The 17875-nt window shown below is 33.4% G+C and overlaps 1 protein-coding gene across 1 annotated transcript in view; it reads left to right on the top strand.

Moving 5' to 3' along the window:
* LOC108564614 (connectin-like) overlaps positions 1-17875 on the top strand; it is a 95945-nt gene that overhangs the window by 20085 nt on the left and 57985 nt on the right. Inside the window, exon 3 of the mRNA XM_017923714.1 lies at positions 7-253. Coding sequence (XP_017779203.1) covers positions 7-253 — 247 coding nt within the window. The remainder of the gene's footprint in view (positions 1-6; positions 254-17875) is intronic.

Below are 17875 nucleotides of genomic sequence, written 5' to 3'. Positions count from 1 at the left end.
ACTTAGGAACTTCAACTCGAATCAAACCAGATTGAGCTGATCGCCGATCGGGCTTTTGCCGGATTAACCCACCTCAAGAAACTCGCCTTAAGCAACAACCAACTGACCATCCTATCACCAACTCTTCTCGGAGGTGTACCCGGTATCAACTATTTGGATCTTCGTTCCAACAACCTGCAGACCTTGACCCTGGACAACGTCAGACCGATCATCCTTAACCTGCACAACGACACCAGCCAGTTCTACTTGGAACGTGAGTACTAAACACATTACGATTTTATTTCCTCCCTGTCGTGTTTCGACCTCCAGCTATTCGGTATTTTGTTCTTTACGAGGCGGCGTAAGCTAATGGTGAATTACGACAAGGGCCGCCCGACATTATTGTCGCTTAATACTTGGTCTTTCCCGCTTCGCTTCGGAAACAAAAGGCGAAACAATAAAGGAAACACGGAACGGAACGAAACCGATAGAGATCTCGAGGATTACAGATGCAATAATGTCACGAAATTTGTTTTATTGTGTTAATTCCGCACGGCGACCTCCGAAAAAGTCCCAAAACTTATTTATTCAGTACGATCGAAATAGAGTGTGCAAACATATGAACTAGGTCAAATACTTGGAAGGAATAATGTTTTTTTTTTTGTAAATCACAATTAGATTTCCCAATGGTCAAAAGAACAAAAATAATAATTATCAATATTAATTTAATTTTAAACATTCCATTAATATTTCTGTTCAAGATGAATCATCTTTGTTATTCAAATAATACAACATTATGTAACAATTTAGACTAATTAATTACTATTTGCTGTGTCCAATAGCTTTAAGGATACATCAAATAAAAACTCAAAACTAGATCAATTCTTTTTTTCCAAGAATGAAAAAATTGTCAAAGAAATAGTAAAATATATTTATTTAATATAATAATTAATTAAAATACGCAAAATATATATTGATTTGTATTCAGTTTTATATTGTTTATATATCTGTTGGGATAAAAAAAAAACAAAAACAGGAAACAATTGACTAATTCATATCCTCGGTAGTGACTCCAAATTATGTAAGTGGTTGTGAACATGCAATTTCCTTTCCGTTTCCGTTCCTTTAAATAACAATAAGCGGAGGAGGAGGAAGGTAGCAGACGTTACGAAACCTTTCCTCGGTGAGGAAGGAGACCGGAAAAAAAAATAATACAACAACAACCAACGCGAAGGAAATAAAACAAAAATGGCAAACGGAAGACGCTGAAATATTCAGAAAGCCAAAGACGAAGAAATGAAGGTGAATAAACGAAATAAAACAGAATGAAACAAACAGTGTTACCGTGAGGCTGCGAAAACGAGAAATTACGTAAGCCGGTGTTTAATTTCTGAATCATTTATTAAACGCCGGGCGAAGGAAATTGGGCAGAAGACAACAGCGACAGTTTGGAGTGAGAGTGGGTGACAATTGCTTGTCTCTTATGTTGTTTTTCTTTGTACTTCCCTTTCAAAAAGAAATTTTTAATTTCTATCTTTTTTATTAATATGTTTTAATTATACACTGTTGTAATATTAACGAGAAAAACGAGTTACTTACTTTTAACAAAATATTCATTAAATATGCTTTTTCTTAAAATAAATAAACAATATTGTAATAAGAACAAATTGCTCATGTATTCTTGAATATTAGTAATTACATATTGTGAGACTAAGATTAATGTATTAGTTAGGATTATGTTGATCCACATGATTAGCTAAGATAGTGTCTAGATTACATGACTAAGACTATGAGAGATTGTATAAATTTTAGTAGCTCTTCTTGGGTACCACCTATTTATATAAATTAAATTTGAGAATCTTATTTACATTAATTATTAGCAGATTTCCTATTCTAAAGTATATAAAAGCTAGTTAATTAATTAATAATTTTGATTACAGCCATTCATATTTTTTTTGAAATAAGAAAAAAAAATAGAGAGAAAAGAAATAAAACGAATTGAAACTGTAGAATTAAAAAAAATATATTGCAAATTAATTTTAAGTTCTAGGCAAAATATTTGGTTATGTAAAATTCAATTATTTAATAAATTTAAATGTATATATTTTTCTTTTTGTTTTAAAACAATTTGTGAGTTAAAAATGTTTCATGACTTTTATTAAAATTTCTTACAACTGCTGTTTTTTGCATCATTAATTACGTAAACGCGAGAAAATAATGGTAACAAAACAAAGCAGCTTTTAGTTTCTAGTGTTATTTTTTCTCTTGTTCTGCGCCGCTTTCCTTTAATTATGAACAGTAATGAGTCTTTTCTGGATGTAGGTCGACTTTAATTTGAATTTTATAAAATGATAAATTTATAAATTTAAACACCATCTTTCCTTCTCTTTCTCTGTATCTCTCATTATGTAATAGCTTGAGAGAGAAAGAGATGGTCCAGGATAGAATAGTTCCGTGCGGAAATTCCGGTCTCACGGAATTACGCTTGGCAATAAACATTAGCTGTTCATTACCTAACAAAACTCAGATACACAGAACAAGGATAGAGCATACATTTGCAAAGTAGACTAGATGGGTGTATGTATAAGAGTGAGAGAGAGAGAGAAAGAGAGATGCGGAAACGGGAAACACAACAGAACGAGTTGTGCAGCAGCAGTAGCGCACCTGGAGTTCGATTGCGAGTTTTCCCACATCGTTCTTAAATTAGGGGAAAATTCCAGTTTCCAAATTGGACGAGATAAATTGGAATCACTTTCGGGTAGCTAGGCAAATTTGCATACAATCGAGTTGCGCAATTAATTAAGACCTCTTTTCTCTCGCGTTTTTAAACTTTAATCTTTCTCCACGGCTTTTTTCCATCCTAAAATAAAGTGGGCAATACTTAAGGTTAACCCCAGAAGAGCCTCTAATCATACGGTCCATTTGTTACTGGATTTCTTAATTCTACCATTATTTTTTTCTCTTTTATCCTGTCTGTTTCTTTTATAAGAGGTACAATGTTTCCTAATCACTATTATTCTGTAATATGTAACAATTTCAAAGATATTTTCAATAGTGCATAACAGAGGATCGGCAATATGCGGCTCCGGAGCCGCATGTTGCTTTTTTGTGAGAAAGTGCGACTCCTAGCATTGCGGTAAATAAACTAAAAATACTTGAAATTCTGATCCCTCGTCATCAATTGTGGAAAAATATGTAACATAATTATACTATTAATGTACCTTGTTTAGCAAATACTTGTGCACGATTAAAGAATGAAGTTTATATGTATAATAACTGTAAAATGAACAGTTAAATTAATATCAAAGAGGAAATATAATTTATTAACTAAAGAGGCCAAATAACGTGATTATGGAAGGCGATGGTAGAGATCGTGTGCACGGTTTTAATTACTTTCAAAATAGAACCTCTAATTAAATGGAATCAACAAAGAATTAAATTCTATAGCAACCGTCCAAGACCCCTTCGCAAATAGGGTGTGTGGGATAAGGGTGGAAAAGGGATGTATAGAGGAGGGGGTGCAGACCACACAGAAAATAGGTGTGTGCGAAACAAATATAAAATGTAATTATTTGTCGCTCCATAATTTAGAATTAAATTTATACGTATATGGAACGTAAATTCGAGGACACCCTTTTAATTGGATCAGGGCTGGAGAGTTGCCCTACGCGCAAATAAAACGTAATTAATGTGACAAAAACTATGGAACTGAAGAAAATAAACAGAGAGAGAAAAATGTTAATAAATGGAATTGAACGTAAATACCTAAAATGCGGGGAATACAAGTATTAAAAGGGAAGTAATGCTTTGAACGATCTCGAGTAGGGATTAAATTTTGCAACTAAATACGATTAATTAAAAACTGAAATATACAAGATTTAATTTATTTTAAATTTAATTTCTCGTAGACGCCTGCAGCTTATTAATATGTAAACATATTTCAGCACCTAGAATTGACGGATTTCCACTTGAAACTTTGAGCAAACTTCTTGCCGGAATTAAACATTTAATACCATTACCGGATTATTCACCTAGTAGTAGTGTGTAGTTTATTCAGAGCTGCTTTCCATCCCTCAGAACCCTTTGCATCTTGCGCTTATCTCTCAATCCCAACGTAAATTTTACGAACATAAAACACTTCCGCTTGCTCGACTTCAATAATCCATTTAAAAACTGCGTTATGAACAATTGAATTAATAATGGGCGAAGGTTGCAATTAGTTCGGAGTTTTGCTGTTTTCTCATTAAGGACGTTAATATTTGAAAACCAGGAATGATGTAATCATTGTCGGTGATAGCCGCAAAGATTTTCGGCTTTGAAAGCCGAAACGATTAGATTAATTTGGAGACTGGTTGTACCCTTTCGGACGACCCTTCGCGCGTCCTAACCACATCGGATCACTGCCCGAAATCGCTCTTCCGCGAAACGGAGAGAAAATTAACTCATCTCTTTTGTATAATTGATAGCGTTACATGGTTATTCTTTGATTAATTGGATCACCTGCCCTCGAATTTCGGTTACTAAGGGACTGGACTACACGCCTCTTAATTAGAAATTTCTCTGCGAAAAAATACGCTTGGATGAGCAGTTTCACCACGCAGATAAATTTAGAACTAATCAATTATACCTTCATCCTACCACATATTCTGTTTATCATAAAATTTAATATTACATTTTTACTAACTAGTATATTCAACATCATTATGTCATATAATAAATGGTTTTAAATTATGTATTAACTTGTATTGTTTCAAATATGTGTATGATACCAATTAAGAATGATAAGAGACAGAATGTAAAAAATACGTATACTTTACATTACTTATTTATCAATATGAATAAATTCGTATTGTTGCAATTATTATATGAAACTAAATTTACGATTTAGTTGGTTGTATTGTTCTTTCTTCGCTTCGTCTTCACACGTTTTTTTCTTTCTTCAGTTCTTTAAATTATTATATAGTTAAATGCAATGCTGGGAGCTCGGAATTTTTTTAGGATATGGGAAGCCAGTTCCTGGAATTTAAATCCGCGAATTTGGCGTCCGTTCTCTCTTTATGTACACGTAAAACTTTGAGAAATCTGGTCCGAAATATGTGCTGGCGTTTTGAGGAGGATGTACATCAGCCGTTTGTAAGTAAGTGAGAGCGAGATAAACCTGGAGATATAAAGATATGGAGACACCTCGGTTTCCTGCTAGGATCTTCTGTTTATTCAAATGGAGCGCACTTTGCATAAAGCGCATATTTATGTTCGCCGCGGATAAAAACAAAGTGTCTGCGTATGTGCGGCGCTGAGGAAACCATTATTGTACTATATAGTATTACATCGAACAAGAAATCTAAAGAATAACTCTTCTTGTGGTTTTCATTCTTGACTTCTTTGATTTAGATATTTATATTTAAATTTATAGCAACGAATTGCTTTATAAAAAAATGAAAAGTACTTTTATTAAAAAATAAATTTATATTGTGTAGGGAAAGTTTATTAGCAAATAGATTGGAAAATGTCATAGCAATAATTAAATAAAAATAATAATCAAATTACACAAGTTTATGTAAATACATCTAAAAGTTATGATTTTCTATAGAAAGTATATATTAATACGAATTAATCTATAGAGAGAGTGCTATAATCCAAAAAATCCAAATTCCATTTGTTTCTTTCTGACGGATTAGGACTATAAATAAAATAGTTGAAACATTGGGGTGCGTCAAAAAGGATGTGGCTTAGAGTTTCAAAAATAAACATTTCTATGACCATACATAAATTTCAGTCCAAACTTTTTTCTTTCCTCTTCCATCCGTCTACCCTTCCCATTCTCTCTCGCTCTCCATGAAGCCGTTATGTATTCGACTCGTATATATTATAATGATGATGCGTGAAGTCCTAGGGACCAGTGGAAATTGAGACGTCGACATCTCGGTGAATCCTGCGTGCCCACAACAATAATTCAGAAGGGTCAGAGAGAGAGGTTAACTAATTAAGGAAGGTCCTTCGGGGACACATTACACCGTCGGGACGGAGGGGCGCAATTAAAATTCGTATTAATTAAAACCCGTATATGTGTGAGTGGTTCGGATGAGACACCAACGTTACGCGAAGAGCTTCAGTTTGAGATGAGGTTTTCTGCTTGCTTCGTTCTTTCTTTATTTTATTTTTTCGTTTTTTGCGTCCGGTTTTATTCTTGCGTGCTGCAAAGCTGCAAGAGGAACGATGTAATCCGGCGATTATGAACGTGGAATGGGTCCGTAATTGAGTGTTACCGTGGGGCCGTTTTCGTGTCTGTATGTCCTACGAGGACAGAAAGGATGGGAGAGAGAAAGAGATAGAGAGTGAGTGGGTGGCTGGGCGAAAGTTGGCGGTGGTTGTGAAACTCTGCGAAAACCGACATAAATAACTTGAGAACTTCCAGACAAGACATTAAGGACTCGCCGGGATAATATCAGTCAAGATGGAATCAGCGCTGGGATTTTGGAATGACGCGGTTTTACACATACTCAGACGCACACAGCACAGCACCCTTAGACACTCATTCTCGACTCTCGAGGCTCACCTAAACGTAACTTTGCAGCCCTCGTCCTTCCCTCCTCCACCTTCTCCTCATACTCCACCTCATTCTCAAAAGGCATCATCCGCCTCCCTTCGTATCTATCTGGAAACACTTTAAGATACAGCGAACGCGCCTTCGAATCGAATATCAACACATTTTTCCGAACGGAAAACGCATCATGCACATCGCCCCGCCATGTATCCAATTTCATACACACATTGGGCGTCGGGAAAGCGAAAAAAATAAAATCAAGAACTTTATCTTACACGTCTTCGGCGAAAACGCTCACAGATATCTCTTCCAATCCGATTTTCCCGACTTTATTTTTTTTTGTTACTTCCTTCCTTCATTATTTATATCTCTCAAAGTGCTGCAATTACTATCAACTTTCGCAAAACCTAATACTCACATCATATCAATCTCAATCTTCATAATTAATATTTGATAAAATATAATAAGTTATATTTTTTCTCAGTTTTAGTTAAATACAAAAATGCTACATTTATTAAAATACAATTCACATATTAAATCTATAAAAATAGAAAAAAAAAATCATTATTAATTGAGTATCAACGTTAGTTTCAGTTATTGCTTGCTATGAACTAATTCATATTAAAACATTAATTTAATCTATGATATTCCAAGAATTATAAACCTCGAATTTAAGTTAATATAACTACATTACAGGATATGTGAAATATAGAATTGTAATATAATTATCTGAAATTTGAACCTTATTTGTATTCATTGCTTGAAGCTTTCATCTTTTACTGAGAAATATTACGGCAGATGTACTTGGTGGAAAACGTGAATGTACTCTTTGTCAGAAGGAAACAATGGTTGGCAGCAAATGGGAGGAGATGTATTATTTTGCAGCTAATTTTCACGGAAAACACGTTTTCTTTGATTCCAACATATTTCTCCATTTTTCGAGCGCGAGGAATTTCAATCAGCATGGAAATGAATTTAATAATTAATTTGCACTGGTATGCGGAGTAGGCGGCGGTGGAGGCGCCGGGTTCGAAACGGCGGCAAGCGTTGGGGGAGCAAAATCCGAACCCGAATTCCACCGCACTCATACTCACTCACATACATGTGTATACACATATACGCGCGCAATGGTAGACGCAGGGCATGGAGCGGGCCTTATATAATGGATGAATCATAAAGTGTATGCGTTCTGGCAAATTAATTATTAAAATTTCCCTCCCGTCGCGATAATCTCCGAGGCGAATTTCATCGTCGAATCGTTCGTGTTAGTAAGCGCTGTCAGTTTTTCTACTCTACTTTATTTTTATTTTTTTTTTTGTTTGTGATCCCCAATTTATATAACGCTCTATTTAGCGATACAGTTTTTTTTTTATTTGATGCTGCCTGTGGACGGGTGTTTGGTATGATACCTATGTGTGTATTATGGTTGTCTGGCTCTGTAGGTTTCCACGTTTTTCATTTGCAATAAAATGATTACGTGTCTATCTCTCGTAGTCTATTCGTTCTCTATTTAGCATACAGAGCGAAGGCCGCCGCTCCACATCGAGGGCGGCGGCGTCGCGACGCCCTGACGGACTGCCAGACGGGATGAGATAAGTCGTTCCCTTGGCTCCATTGAAAATCGAATTTCGCGGAAAGATACAAATTAAGCGGAATAAAAAGCCAAATCGATTTAAATATTCAACATAATTTACTTCTGCTGCTGATCTTTCTCTCGCTCTTTATTCTCCTTTCTTCACTCTTGGTGAAGAGGAGAACATTATTATTATGACCTACATAAGCGAATATCGAGCCTGACATATCTCTGTGCAGAGATATATTCGGATATAGAATGTATTTAAATTTATTCATTGACGTGGGATGCTCTAGTCCTCTAATATAATGATTCGTAAATCTAGCAGATAAACTCCGGCGCCCGAGATTTATCCTTTGCATAAAGGAAATTTATTCCGTTACATTTTACGCTCTCGTGATAATAAGCACCCTAAGATCTCGCCTATCCTATTCGACTGGAATTAATTCAATTTATTCATTCCCCATTTATTTCTTTTTAATTAATTGATTTTAATTAACTGTAATGACGTTATTATAATTCTACCATTTATCATATGAAGTTGAAGTTCTAAAGTTTTCATTTACAGACAAATTTATACTAATCTATACATTTATTAACTAGTTTTTACTGTGAATAATTAATGTAAAATAATGAAAATAAAATATATAAATCTGAATTACTAACTATAATATTATAATAGTTATTTATTTAAAGAATTATAATTAATAATGGTACAAAAAAAACATAGTTTTCAATTATTCAAAATATTTCATTTGAAGTATTATTAAACATTTGTATGTATACTTTTACTTTTCATTTTCTATGAATATTTTTCGTTACCTTTCGTTAATTCAAAGTTTAAGGAGAAAATGGAAAGAGTTTATATTTATTATGACAGATGGCATAAATTTAATATTTCATTCGTCGTAGCCGTTAAACCCGCTGGATTCAGCGGGAAAAGTTAATCTTTCCACCCTCAGATTGCCATTGAATTTTGCGGTGGATGCAAAGAGCGGGGTGCTAAATGCGTGATTTACAAGGATCCCGAGGACACTCCTCAATGGTGGATCTCCCTTCGCGTCTAGCCGAATCGGTCAAGCCTCATTAACCCCATGTGTTACCAGGAAATGGGAATTGTTTATTAAAATCGATTTGGGTCGTAGCAACCCTTGTTCCATCCTCCCCCGACTCCCTTTCACATGTGGGCATGTCTGCGTGATTATGAGAGAACAGCCAGATGTCTGTTTGTCGAATGCACACATCCACATCAATTCGCGAAAATTGAACGAAAAGGGGTGTTGTGATCTGCTGCGCTGTGCTGTGCGGGGATGTCGAGGGCGGAAATAGCATCAATTAATGCCGCACTTAAATATCAACAGATTCCGTTATCAACTGCGAAGGTGAATCGGGCTTCGGCCCCTCCGGAAAACGTAGTATATTAGAGATTAAACCTCTCCCCGTTTTCCCGCCCTTTAATAGCCCAACCCATAAATCATGCCATTTAATCTCCACGAAGCCAAAAACTGATCGAAAAACCATCCATTGCGCCGACAATAATAATTTCGCAACGTAATCAATTATTTATTATACCATAAATTACAGTGTTTAACCAAATAATTATTTAAATAAATTGTTGACAAAATAATGCTCAATGTAAACTAACAATTAAAAAATACAATCAAGTATACAATAAATTTAAATTTTAAAACAATTTCCACTCGTAATTCGCATAAAACATATTAAACTGGTATAAGTTTTAACACGTCGGGGTGATGATCATGCAATAAAAACAAAAATAAACGACTGGTTGTGAGATTCTTAAAATTACTTCCTTATTTCATTTTGTAAAGTCTTTTGTACTTTTTTTTAAATATACTAATATTTCACTTTTCCGCAAATTAACAACAACATTACCTTTTTAGTCACCCGATGCAAACAATACTGAAAAAACCTGACACAAATCCAATGTACCCAACTTTACCAACTTTTAAGTACTTTTTATATTGATAAAATAAATAATTTAACAGTATTAAATCTAATCTAATCTGTACTTTTATAAGTCGAGCTGATCATAAGTCGAGAATTTACTTTATAAGTAGAACGTTTTCTAACTTACTTTGATATTGAACTATTTATAATTAAGTGATTCAATTTGAAAACCATATTAATTTACTGAAAAAATCCGCAGTTTTTTTTTACCTATATATACAAAATGTATGAATTTAAATTAGAAAATAATGTAACACCTTCTAAAGTTAAAAAATGATATATTAAGATATAAATAAGATTAATTAAAATTAATAAAAAGTTTTATTGAATTTTAAATATGTTTTTTCTATTAAACTTATAATTTGCCAAAAAAAATTAGTCATATGCAGTTTTTTGTTATTATCAACAGAAGTTAATGAATAATAAAGTGTAGGCCTTTTCATTATGGTTATTTACCATTTTTTGTGAAAGTTTTTTCTTGTTACAGTCATCGCGTAAAAAGAAAGTGTGAAGCGGTTACGAAGGAGGCGGCATAAAAAATAACGCTCTAAGGTGCCTCCCTTTAATACAGTTTGTTATTAGGTGGGCCGGATCATTAATTTTATCAACAAAATTCATGGTCTCATTGTCCGCTGCGACGGGGCGGCGGTGTCGGAGGCGGCGGCATTGTTGATGTTGTTTGGTGCCGCCGTAAAAGCGAGGTGGTTTACGTAATATTCTGCGAGTTACGCACCAACTGCTCCCGAGGCCGGACGCCACCCTCCCCGCCGTTCCCCTATTCACACTACTCCTCTTTTTGCACACGTTTTAGGGGATGCGCGGGGCGCGGCGACGGCAGGCGTCGGCGGCGTCGGTTATGGTCCGACCGCCGGATGGCGGTGACGGGGAACAATGGTCGACCTCACTTCGGGCGCGCGAACTAAATTATGCACACACAGTTTTCGCCATACGCGAGGGATAAGCCCTTTATCAAATATTTTCACTGCATTGTTTTCATATAACATATTTAATTTACATATTATAAGGACCAGCGTATTGTTTAGATAATCCACACATTTTTTTTTTCATCCCTAAACGACGCTCTTGTAAATTTAAATGCATGCACACAATTTCATTTGGAAAAAATGGAAAGAAACAAGGGTCGATGATTTGAATGGGAAACCTTAACGAGTTTGAAAATATTTGAGCTGCATTTTATATTGTCATTGTCGTTTAAAACCGTGCCTGAATTCCAAATTACTCCCATTTTCGCTTTGCTTTATATTCTTAAATATGTTTATATAGCACAGTTTGTTCACATTAAAGGACATTTACTCACCTTCGTCCAGTTGTTTGCTTTTGCATTATAAAAATTATTTTTTATTAAATTACAGTTTTTCATTGAACGAATCTTAAGTTTTACAAAATAAATAAGATAATTATAACACTTAAATTAATTTAATAAAAAATATATATAGTTTCAAAAAAATTAACTGATACAAAGGGTTATTGACCATAGGTTTTTCTGCCCTAATTTAATATTTTTCTTTAAATTATTATTTCTCATATATTGTACTTAATTCAGTAATAAATTACCTTACAAAATAGATACAATACAATTGATTTTATTTTTATATAATTTATACCAATAGTTATTTCATTTATAAATATTTCTACCTGAACACATAAATAATATTGTAACAATTATAACTTAGATAAAATTACAATTTGTTTTTGTAAATATTAACATGGAAATATTTATATTAAAAAAAAACAATAATATTTTATCTTATAAAATAGAGTAATATTTTATTCAAATAGGATGGCAAACTACGTCTCATTTGATAAGAAATTTTGGTGACTATGTTGAAAAATTCTTTTGACAAGTAAAAATAGCAATCATAATGATATGTGCGGCTTCCTTTACTTCATTTTTAATATGCAAAATGTTACCGACCCCGGTTCTAGTATATATGTAATACTTTTCTAATTAATTTTGAATTAACCTAATTTTTCCTAAATTTCTCATAGTCTCCTGAATTTTTTTATTTCTATTAATTTAATATTTTACTCAACCATATTATTTATTGTTCTACTAATCCAATTCTCGAATAGAATCAATATAGAATTACTTTTTTCTTTTATAAAATGACAAATAACCTTTTTTTATGCAAAGCACTAAGGCTGCTCTAACGAGTATTTTTCGTTCGTCTCATAAATAACCGTTATATTTCTATTTGGATCCGTAATTGAATCATTCCGTTCAGAACGAAATGAAATAAAGCGGAATATCTGCATGCAATTTCAGAGGGAAGCTGAACGAGAAGAAAAAAATACACACACACACAGAGTTGAGAGTTGGAGAAACGAAAACGAAATAATTTATAGCTTTAATTACGACGCCATCCCTCATGGCGTTCATTAACACACGCATTTCGTTATGATTAATGTCGGGTTGCTTATTAAAAGGCCGGAATAGAAGATATCATAATAATTGGGATTTTCATCCGGTATTTTTTGGGGATTGCGCGACCTACGAGGTATCAAGAGTGTCGTTAATAAGTTGCAAGCTTTCCGATTCCTGTTTCGATGATGATACAAGCCCAGATAAATGCTGGAGGGAAGGTAATCCGGTCATATAATTCCGGACGGTCGGATTTATAGATGTGGGGGGCCTCACATAAAAAGGAGTGGATGCGGATGAAGAAGGGATGAAGAGTGAAAGTGCACAGAGGGAGTGCAAAAAAGGGCCACCCTTCCCCCTGCTTTACACTGATGGTAATAATAACGCCCCGTTGGATTAGAGGTATTTAAGGCCTAATCTTCCTGATGATTACTCTTTGGAATATATTAAGGCTCTGTGGAAATGATTTCTTGGGTATTAAATAAATGGGGTGCACGCACTACTGTAGGAAAGTTTTGATTATAGATGACGTTTGAACACCGGGTGGTGTCCATCGGGGATTTAGTGTTTGACAGCTTGCGAAAGTTTAGCAACCTATGTCGCGGGTTGTAACTACATGAGTGATCTATATCACTGTATAATCCAAATACCAGATTTTAAAAGTTATGTATATATTTTAATATATAAAACATTATAATAGCTAACCAACTTTGATGATAAAGTGATCTATATCATTTACAAACTCTGGTTAAATTTAAACACAGTTAGAGACAAATCTTGTTGATTTTCTTCTAAATACTGTCATTATTAATACCAAAAATATTTTCTTGTTCCATTAACTTGTACATCTATTAATTGATTTACTTGCTTATCGATTTCGTGATAATCACTTACAATTATCTCCAATTAACCACATAATTAGATGCCTATTTATAGTTAATTTCTAAAATCCTCACACAGCTTCTTTCATCAAATGCTCGTATACATGAATATAGGTTAAATTATTCATTTGGTTGTAGTTATCGCGATTCTGGAAAGCGGTTCGCGCTGGAAACAAGAAAATGACCTGGATGGCATGGCTCACAACCTTATTATCGTTATTTTATTCAAAGCTGGAGGCCGGGCATTTTTCATTTTTAATTGGAGAGTGTTTGCACGACTTTCGTTTTTTGTTGTTTGTTGTTCTTGTTGTTTCTTTGTAGCGTAAACTGTGTGTGCGTCCTGTGCCTGCAAAATTATGTCCTTGTTTTAATTGCGCTTAAAATATTTATATTCCTCGCAGGTCGCGCTGGGGAGGTTTCAATAATTCAGCCCCAGCAATTTCCATAAAACTATCAAAACGCTTTCCTTTAGTCCTAGTTTACGATTTTAAGAGTTCAGATAATAGTAATCGCTTCCATTGTCCTGGGTGTTCGTTGTACACTCAAAAGAAAATTGTACGATTTTCATGAAAACAATTTTTTTTAATGCAATTTTTACTGTAACAATTTAGTTATAATGCGTAATAATATTTGATGTCCGAATATTTTATTCTCAGTAATAACTTGATGGTTGCTATCATGGGTACTTCGTGAAAATTGTTATTGGTCGTATACCTAAACTACATACTGCACACGAAAACAGTTTGTCTATATACTTCGAACAATGTAATGTGCTTATAGTTCGGAAACGATCGAGCCTCTCATTGTGGTGATTAAGCATATTGCGAACGCACTTCAAAATCTCTACTTTTCGTTCGCAAATATCGTTTTATATTGTTGCCGTTGAGGATAAAAAAAATGCAGCGTCGTACATTCTATTTTATATCATGCAAATTGAAATTCAAAAAAATAATTAAAACACTTGCAGCCTGCAGCGTTATTATTGTTTATGAACGTTTACAAAAAAAATAAACTAAATATATTCTAGGAGTTAGTGCAGATAACGCAATTTACATTCGTTCGCTGTCGCTGTTGTTTTACTTTTACCTCGTTCCATAACATTTTGCTTTTTCTGTTGCAAACTATGAACATATATTTAACTTATTTTTTTAGCATAATAAATTATTTCCTCTGCAAACCAGAGTTGTTTCTTTTTTTGTTTAACTAAATCTGAGTACACACCGCGAGTTAAATGATATTTAATGCGATACAGTAAGACCTCATTTAGCGCTGCTTCGATTAACGCTATACCGCAGTTTGCTGGAAACATTAAAAAAAGCTCATAATATAAAATTATAATTCAAATTATCGCGTTGTTTCATTGATTTATATATAATACGATTATTCCCGAACACGTAGCGCTGTGCTTCCCCAAAATCTATGCTTGTTTGAGATGTAGATGAGCAGGATATTAAGGAGTTACTGCAGGTTTCTGGTGAAGACTTTACCAATGACTAACAATTCAAGAACTGGCAGAACAATGAATTGACAAACGCCAGAATAGTGATTTTTGAAGACGACGAACCAAAAGAAGTTGCTACAGATATTCTTAGAAACAGTTTAGAAACGATAACCGAAATCGTTGATCAAATTATCCAAATTTGGACAGGAGTGCAAAAGCAATGAGAGGAGTTTGCTACCAGCATATGCTTAATAAAAGGAAAAGAAAGCCACAAATAACTCTAATGGCACAAAGAGCAAAAGCTCACAAAAGGCCATAAACAAAATTAAACAGCTACATGTAAATTGAAATTCAAATAATAAAGAAAATTGAAACTTTGTGAAACTTGCAAATGACTCTAGACAATTTTAATTCAAAAATATGAGATGAGCCAGGACCTTCATCACAAAAATAAACTTAATATTTCTGTATGCAAATGTTTGTGTTATATAAAACATATATTATAATGCAAATTACTATAATTACAACTTACAATTAAAGTAAAACTGTTTCGTTTAGCGCTCTGTCTTCAGAAACGCATCTAAAGCGCTGAACGAGGTCTTACTGTACTGTACTATATTACAGAAGATTATTTGGTTATTTTGGGTGGCAAGTTTTCGCGGATAACTGTAGTTAGTGTTCATGCAGATTAGAGGGGTGGTCAATCGAAATCAATTCTAAACTTTTCGGCGATTGATTCGGCAACTGCCACCGACAGAGACATTATTAAATCATATCTGGTAATTATTTCCGTTTCGCATTAGCGCGATGACAACTCCCATACATGCCATGCCAATCAAGTTTGTAATTATTAGTGAGTGTTTTGGCGTTTACCATTATCCCAAATTTATTAATAATTTCTATCTAGCATAGTGCATAGAAATTATGATTGACAAAAATTTTCAACTTACAACGGCATCCACTTTTGTTTTAATCGAATGATTCAAAAGTTATATCATTATTGTGGAACTGGGACATTTTGAAATTTAACTTTTCTCTATTTTATATAGAAACATAAAGAGGTCAAAAAGTAATTTTTTCAACTTACATCAATCTCTATTTATTTGTTTAAAAAAAATTACAATATATTTGACAATTGATTGCTTAAAAGTACAAGATGAACACAACATAAACTAACAACATACGGAGACCTCAATTTTTTATTTGATTAAAAGTTAAAAAAAAATATTTGACAGTCGGACGTGTAGATATGGCAAATTCTAAAATCATATAGAAATATAATCTCTCTTGTTTTATATAGTAAGTTGGAAAAAAGTAAACCTTCCTACGCTACATTTTATTCATTTGATCAAATGGTTCAAAAAATATAATTAAGTGTTGTTCATTGGAGACGCAGCAACTTTTATATGTAACTTTTCTGCTGCCTCCACTTTTGTTTTAGTTCATTCTAAAAAAATATATTTGTCGGTCGTTTATTGTAAACTTAATAAATTTTATAATGCGATTACTCTTCTGCCTTATATAGAAATAAAATGTATACAAAAATTTAATTATTTTAACTTACAGAATCCATTGTTTGTTTGATTGAATTTATTAAAAAAAAACATATTTATTAATCGTTGTAAAAAATAGACAGACAGTGAGTAATGTTAAAAACAATGACACTAGTTTAGTTTCTGTTATTATTTAAAGTTAATTGTAAAAATTGTCTCATTTTACTCTTAACTTTTATTTTTATACTAAGATAATGTAAAGTATATTAGTTTTAATAGAATTATGCAATATTTTGAGTCCTTTTATAGACAAGATATTTAACTTAAAATAATATTAATGGTTATTGCATCAGTCGTACATAAAAAACATATAGAGAAATAAAAAAAAAAACAAAAGAAATATATTTATTTTACATTTATTATAATATTCCATAAGTTGTACTCCTAAAATACTTACATATTTGTAATAAGAAATGTTTTATAAATAACCTCAGTCTGATACAACAGTGATACTGTTTCATAGTCATGCTTTCTTGTCTTGCTAACTTCAGTTGCAAATCGAATTATCCCATGTAGGTGCTTACAAAAGGCCTTGCCGCCTCCGAAAACCGCTTTTCAACAATGCACGCAAAATATAAATTACCTCCGTTGCAAGGCACGTACAAACACACGCATGACCCTTTTTGCACAATAACAAACTTAGGTCGAACGAGTGCATTCTCGCTAATGACCCGTTTTCACGGTCGGCAATTTTCAAACCAAAAGGGAAAACTAATGGTAATTAGGTCGTCCATGTTTCACTACGCTCGACCCAACGTTTGTAGCGATAGCGCACGTTGATTAATGCAACTTAGCATTTAAGTATTAAAACCACATTCTGGAAATAGATGTCCCCGAAGGATATGCATCGCGTCAACCATCTGAAAAGGATCAGAATATATTTGGAACTTGTATGTTAGTTGGACTAGTTAAGATAAAATGTTGCTTTTGTAATACTTCTGATATAATTTGATGATATTTATCAATCAAAGTAATTAGTTTCAAAGCGATATAACAGTTTCAACAGGTTTCACAATGCGTTTTCATATAGAATTTTCAAAAGTTTGTAATAAATTTTAAGAAATTAATTTAAATTTCTCGACACATTAGATTTTAGTTTTTTAATTCCTTATTGAAATAAAGAAATTAAATGTATCAGTACTTATTTATGTAAAATAAGCATGGAAAAAGTGACTCTGGTAGTCGTCTGAAGTTCGAAATTTGTCAAAAAAGTTCTTATAGTGAAAACAAAATTTTGTATTATGGTCGTCATTGCAAAGAATTCCCGAAAAGTCTATATTCGAACATATATGGAATACAAGAATGATTTGAACCACCAAACAACACCGATTTCAATGTCCTCCATTTGGGTTTCTTTAACGCCATTCAATCATTACAACATAAAAAGTCACCGTCCAGTATTGATGAACTCATTGCGGCCGTGTATAAAGCATGGGATGAAATAATCGCGAAAAAACTAGAGAATGTTTTCTTTATTGCAGAAGTGTATGAAAGTGACCATGCTTCATAAAGGAGGCAACGAATACAAGCTTTTTCATATAAACTAGGAC

This window comes from Nicrophorus vespilloides, unplaced genomic scaffold, assembly GCF_001412225.1.
Source record: "Nicrophorus vespilloides isolate i.1.1-1 unplaced genomic scaffold, Nicve_v1.0, whole genome shotgun sequence".
Taxonomy (NCBI): domain Eukaryota; kingdom Metazoa; phylum Arthropoda; class Insecta; order Coleoptera; family Silphidae; genus Nicrophorus; species Nicrophorus vespilloides.
This window is presented reverse-complemented; position numbering and strand designations above follow the sequence as displayed.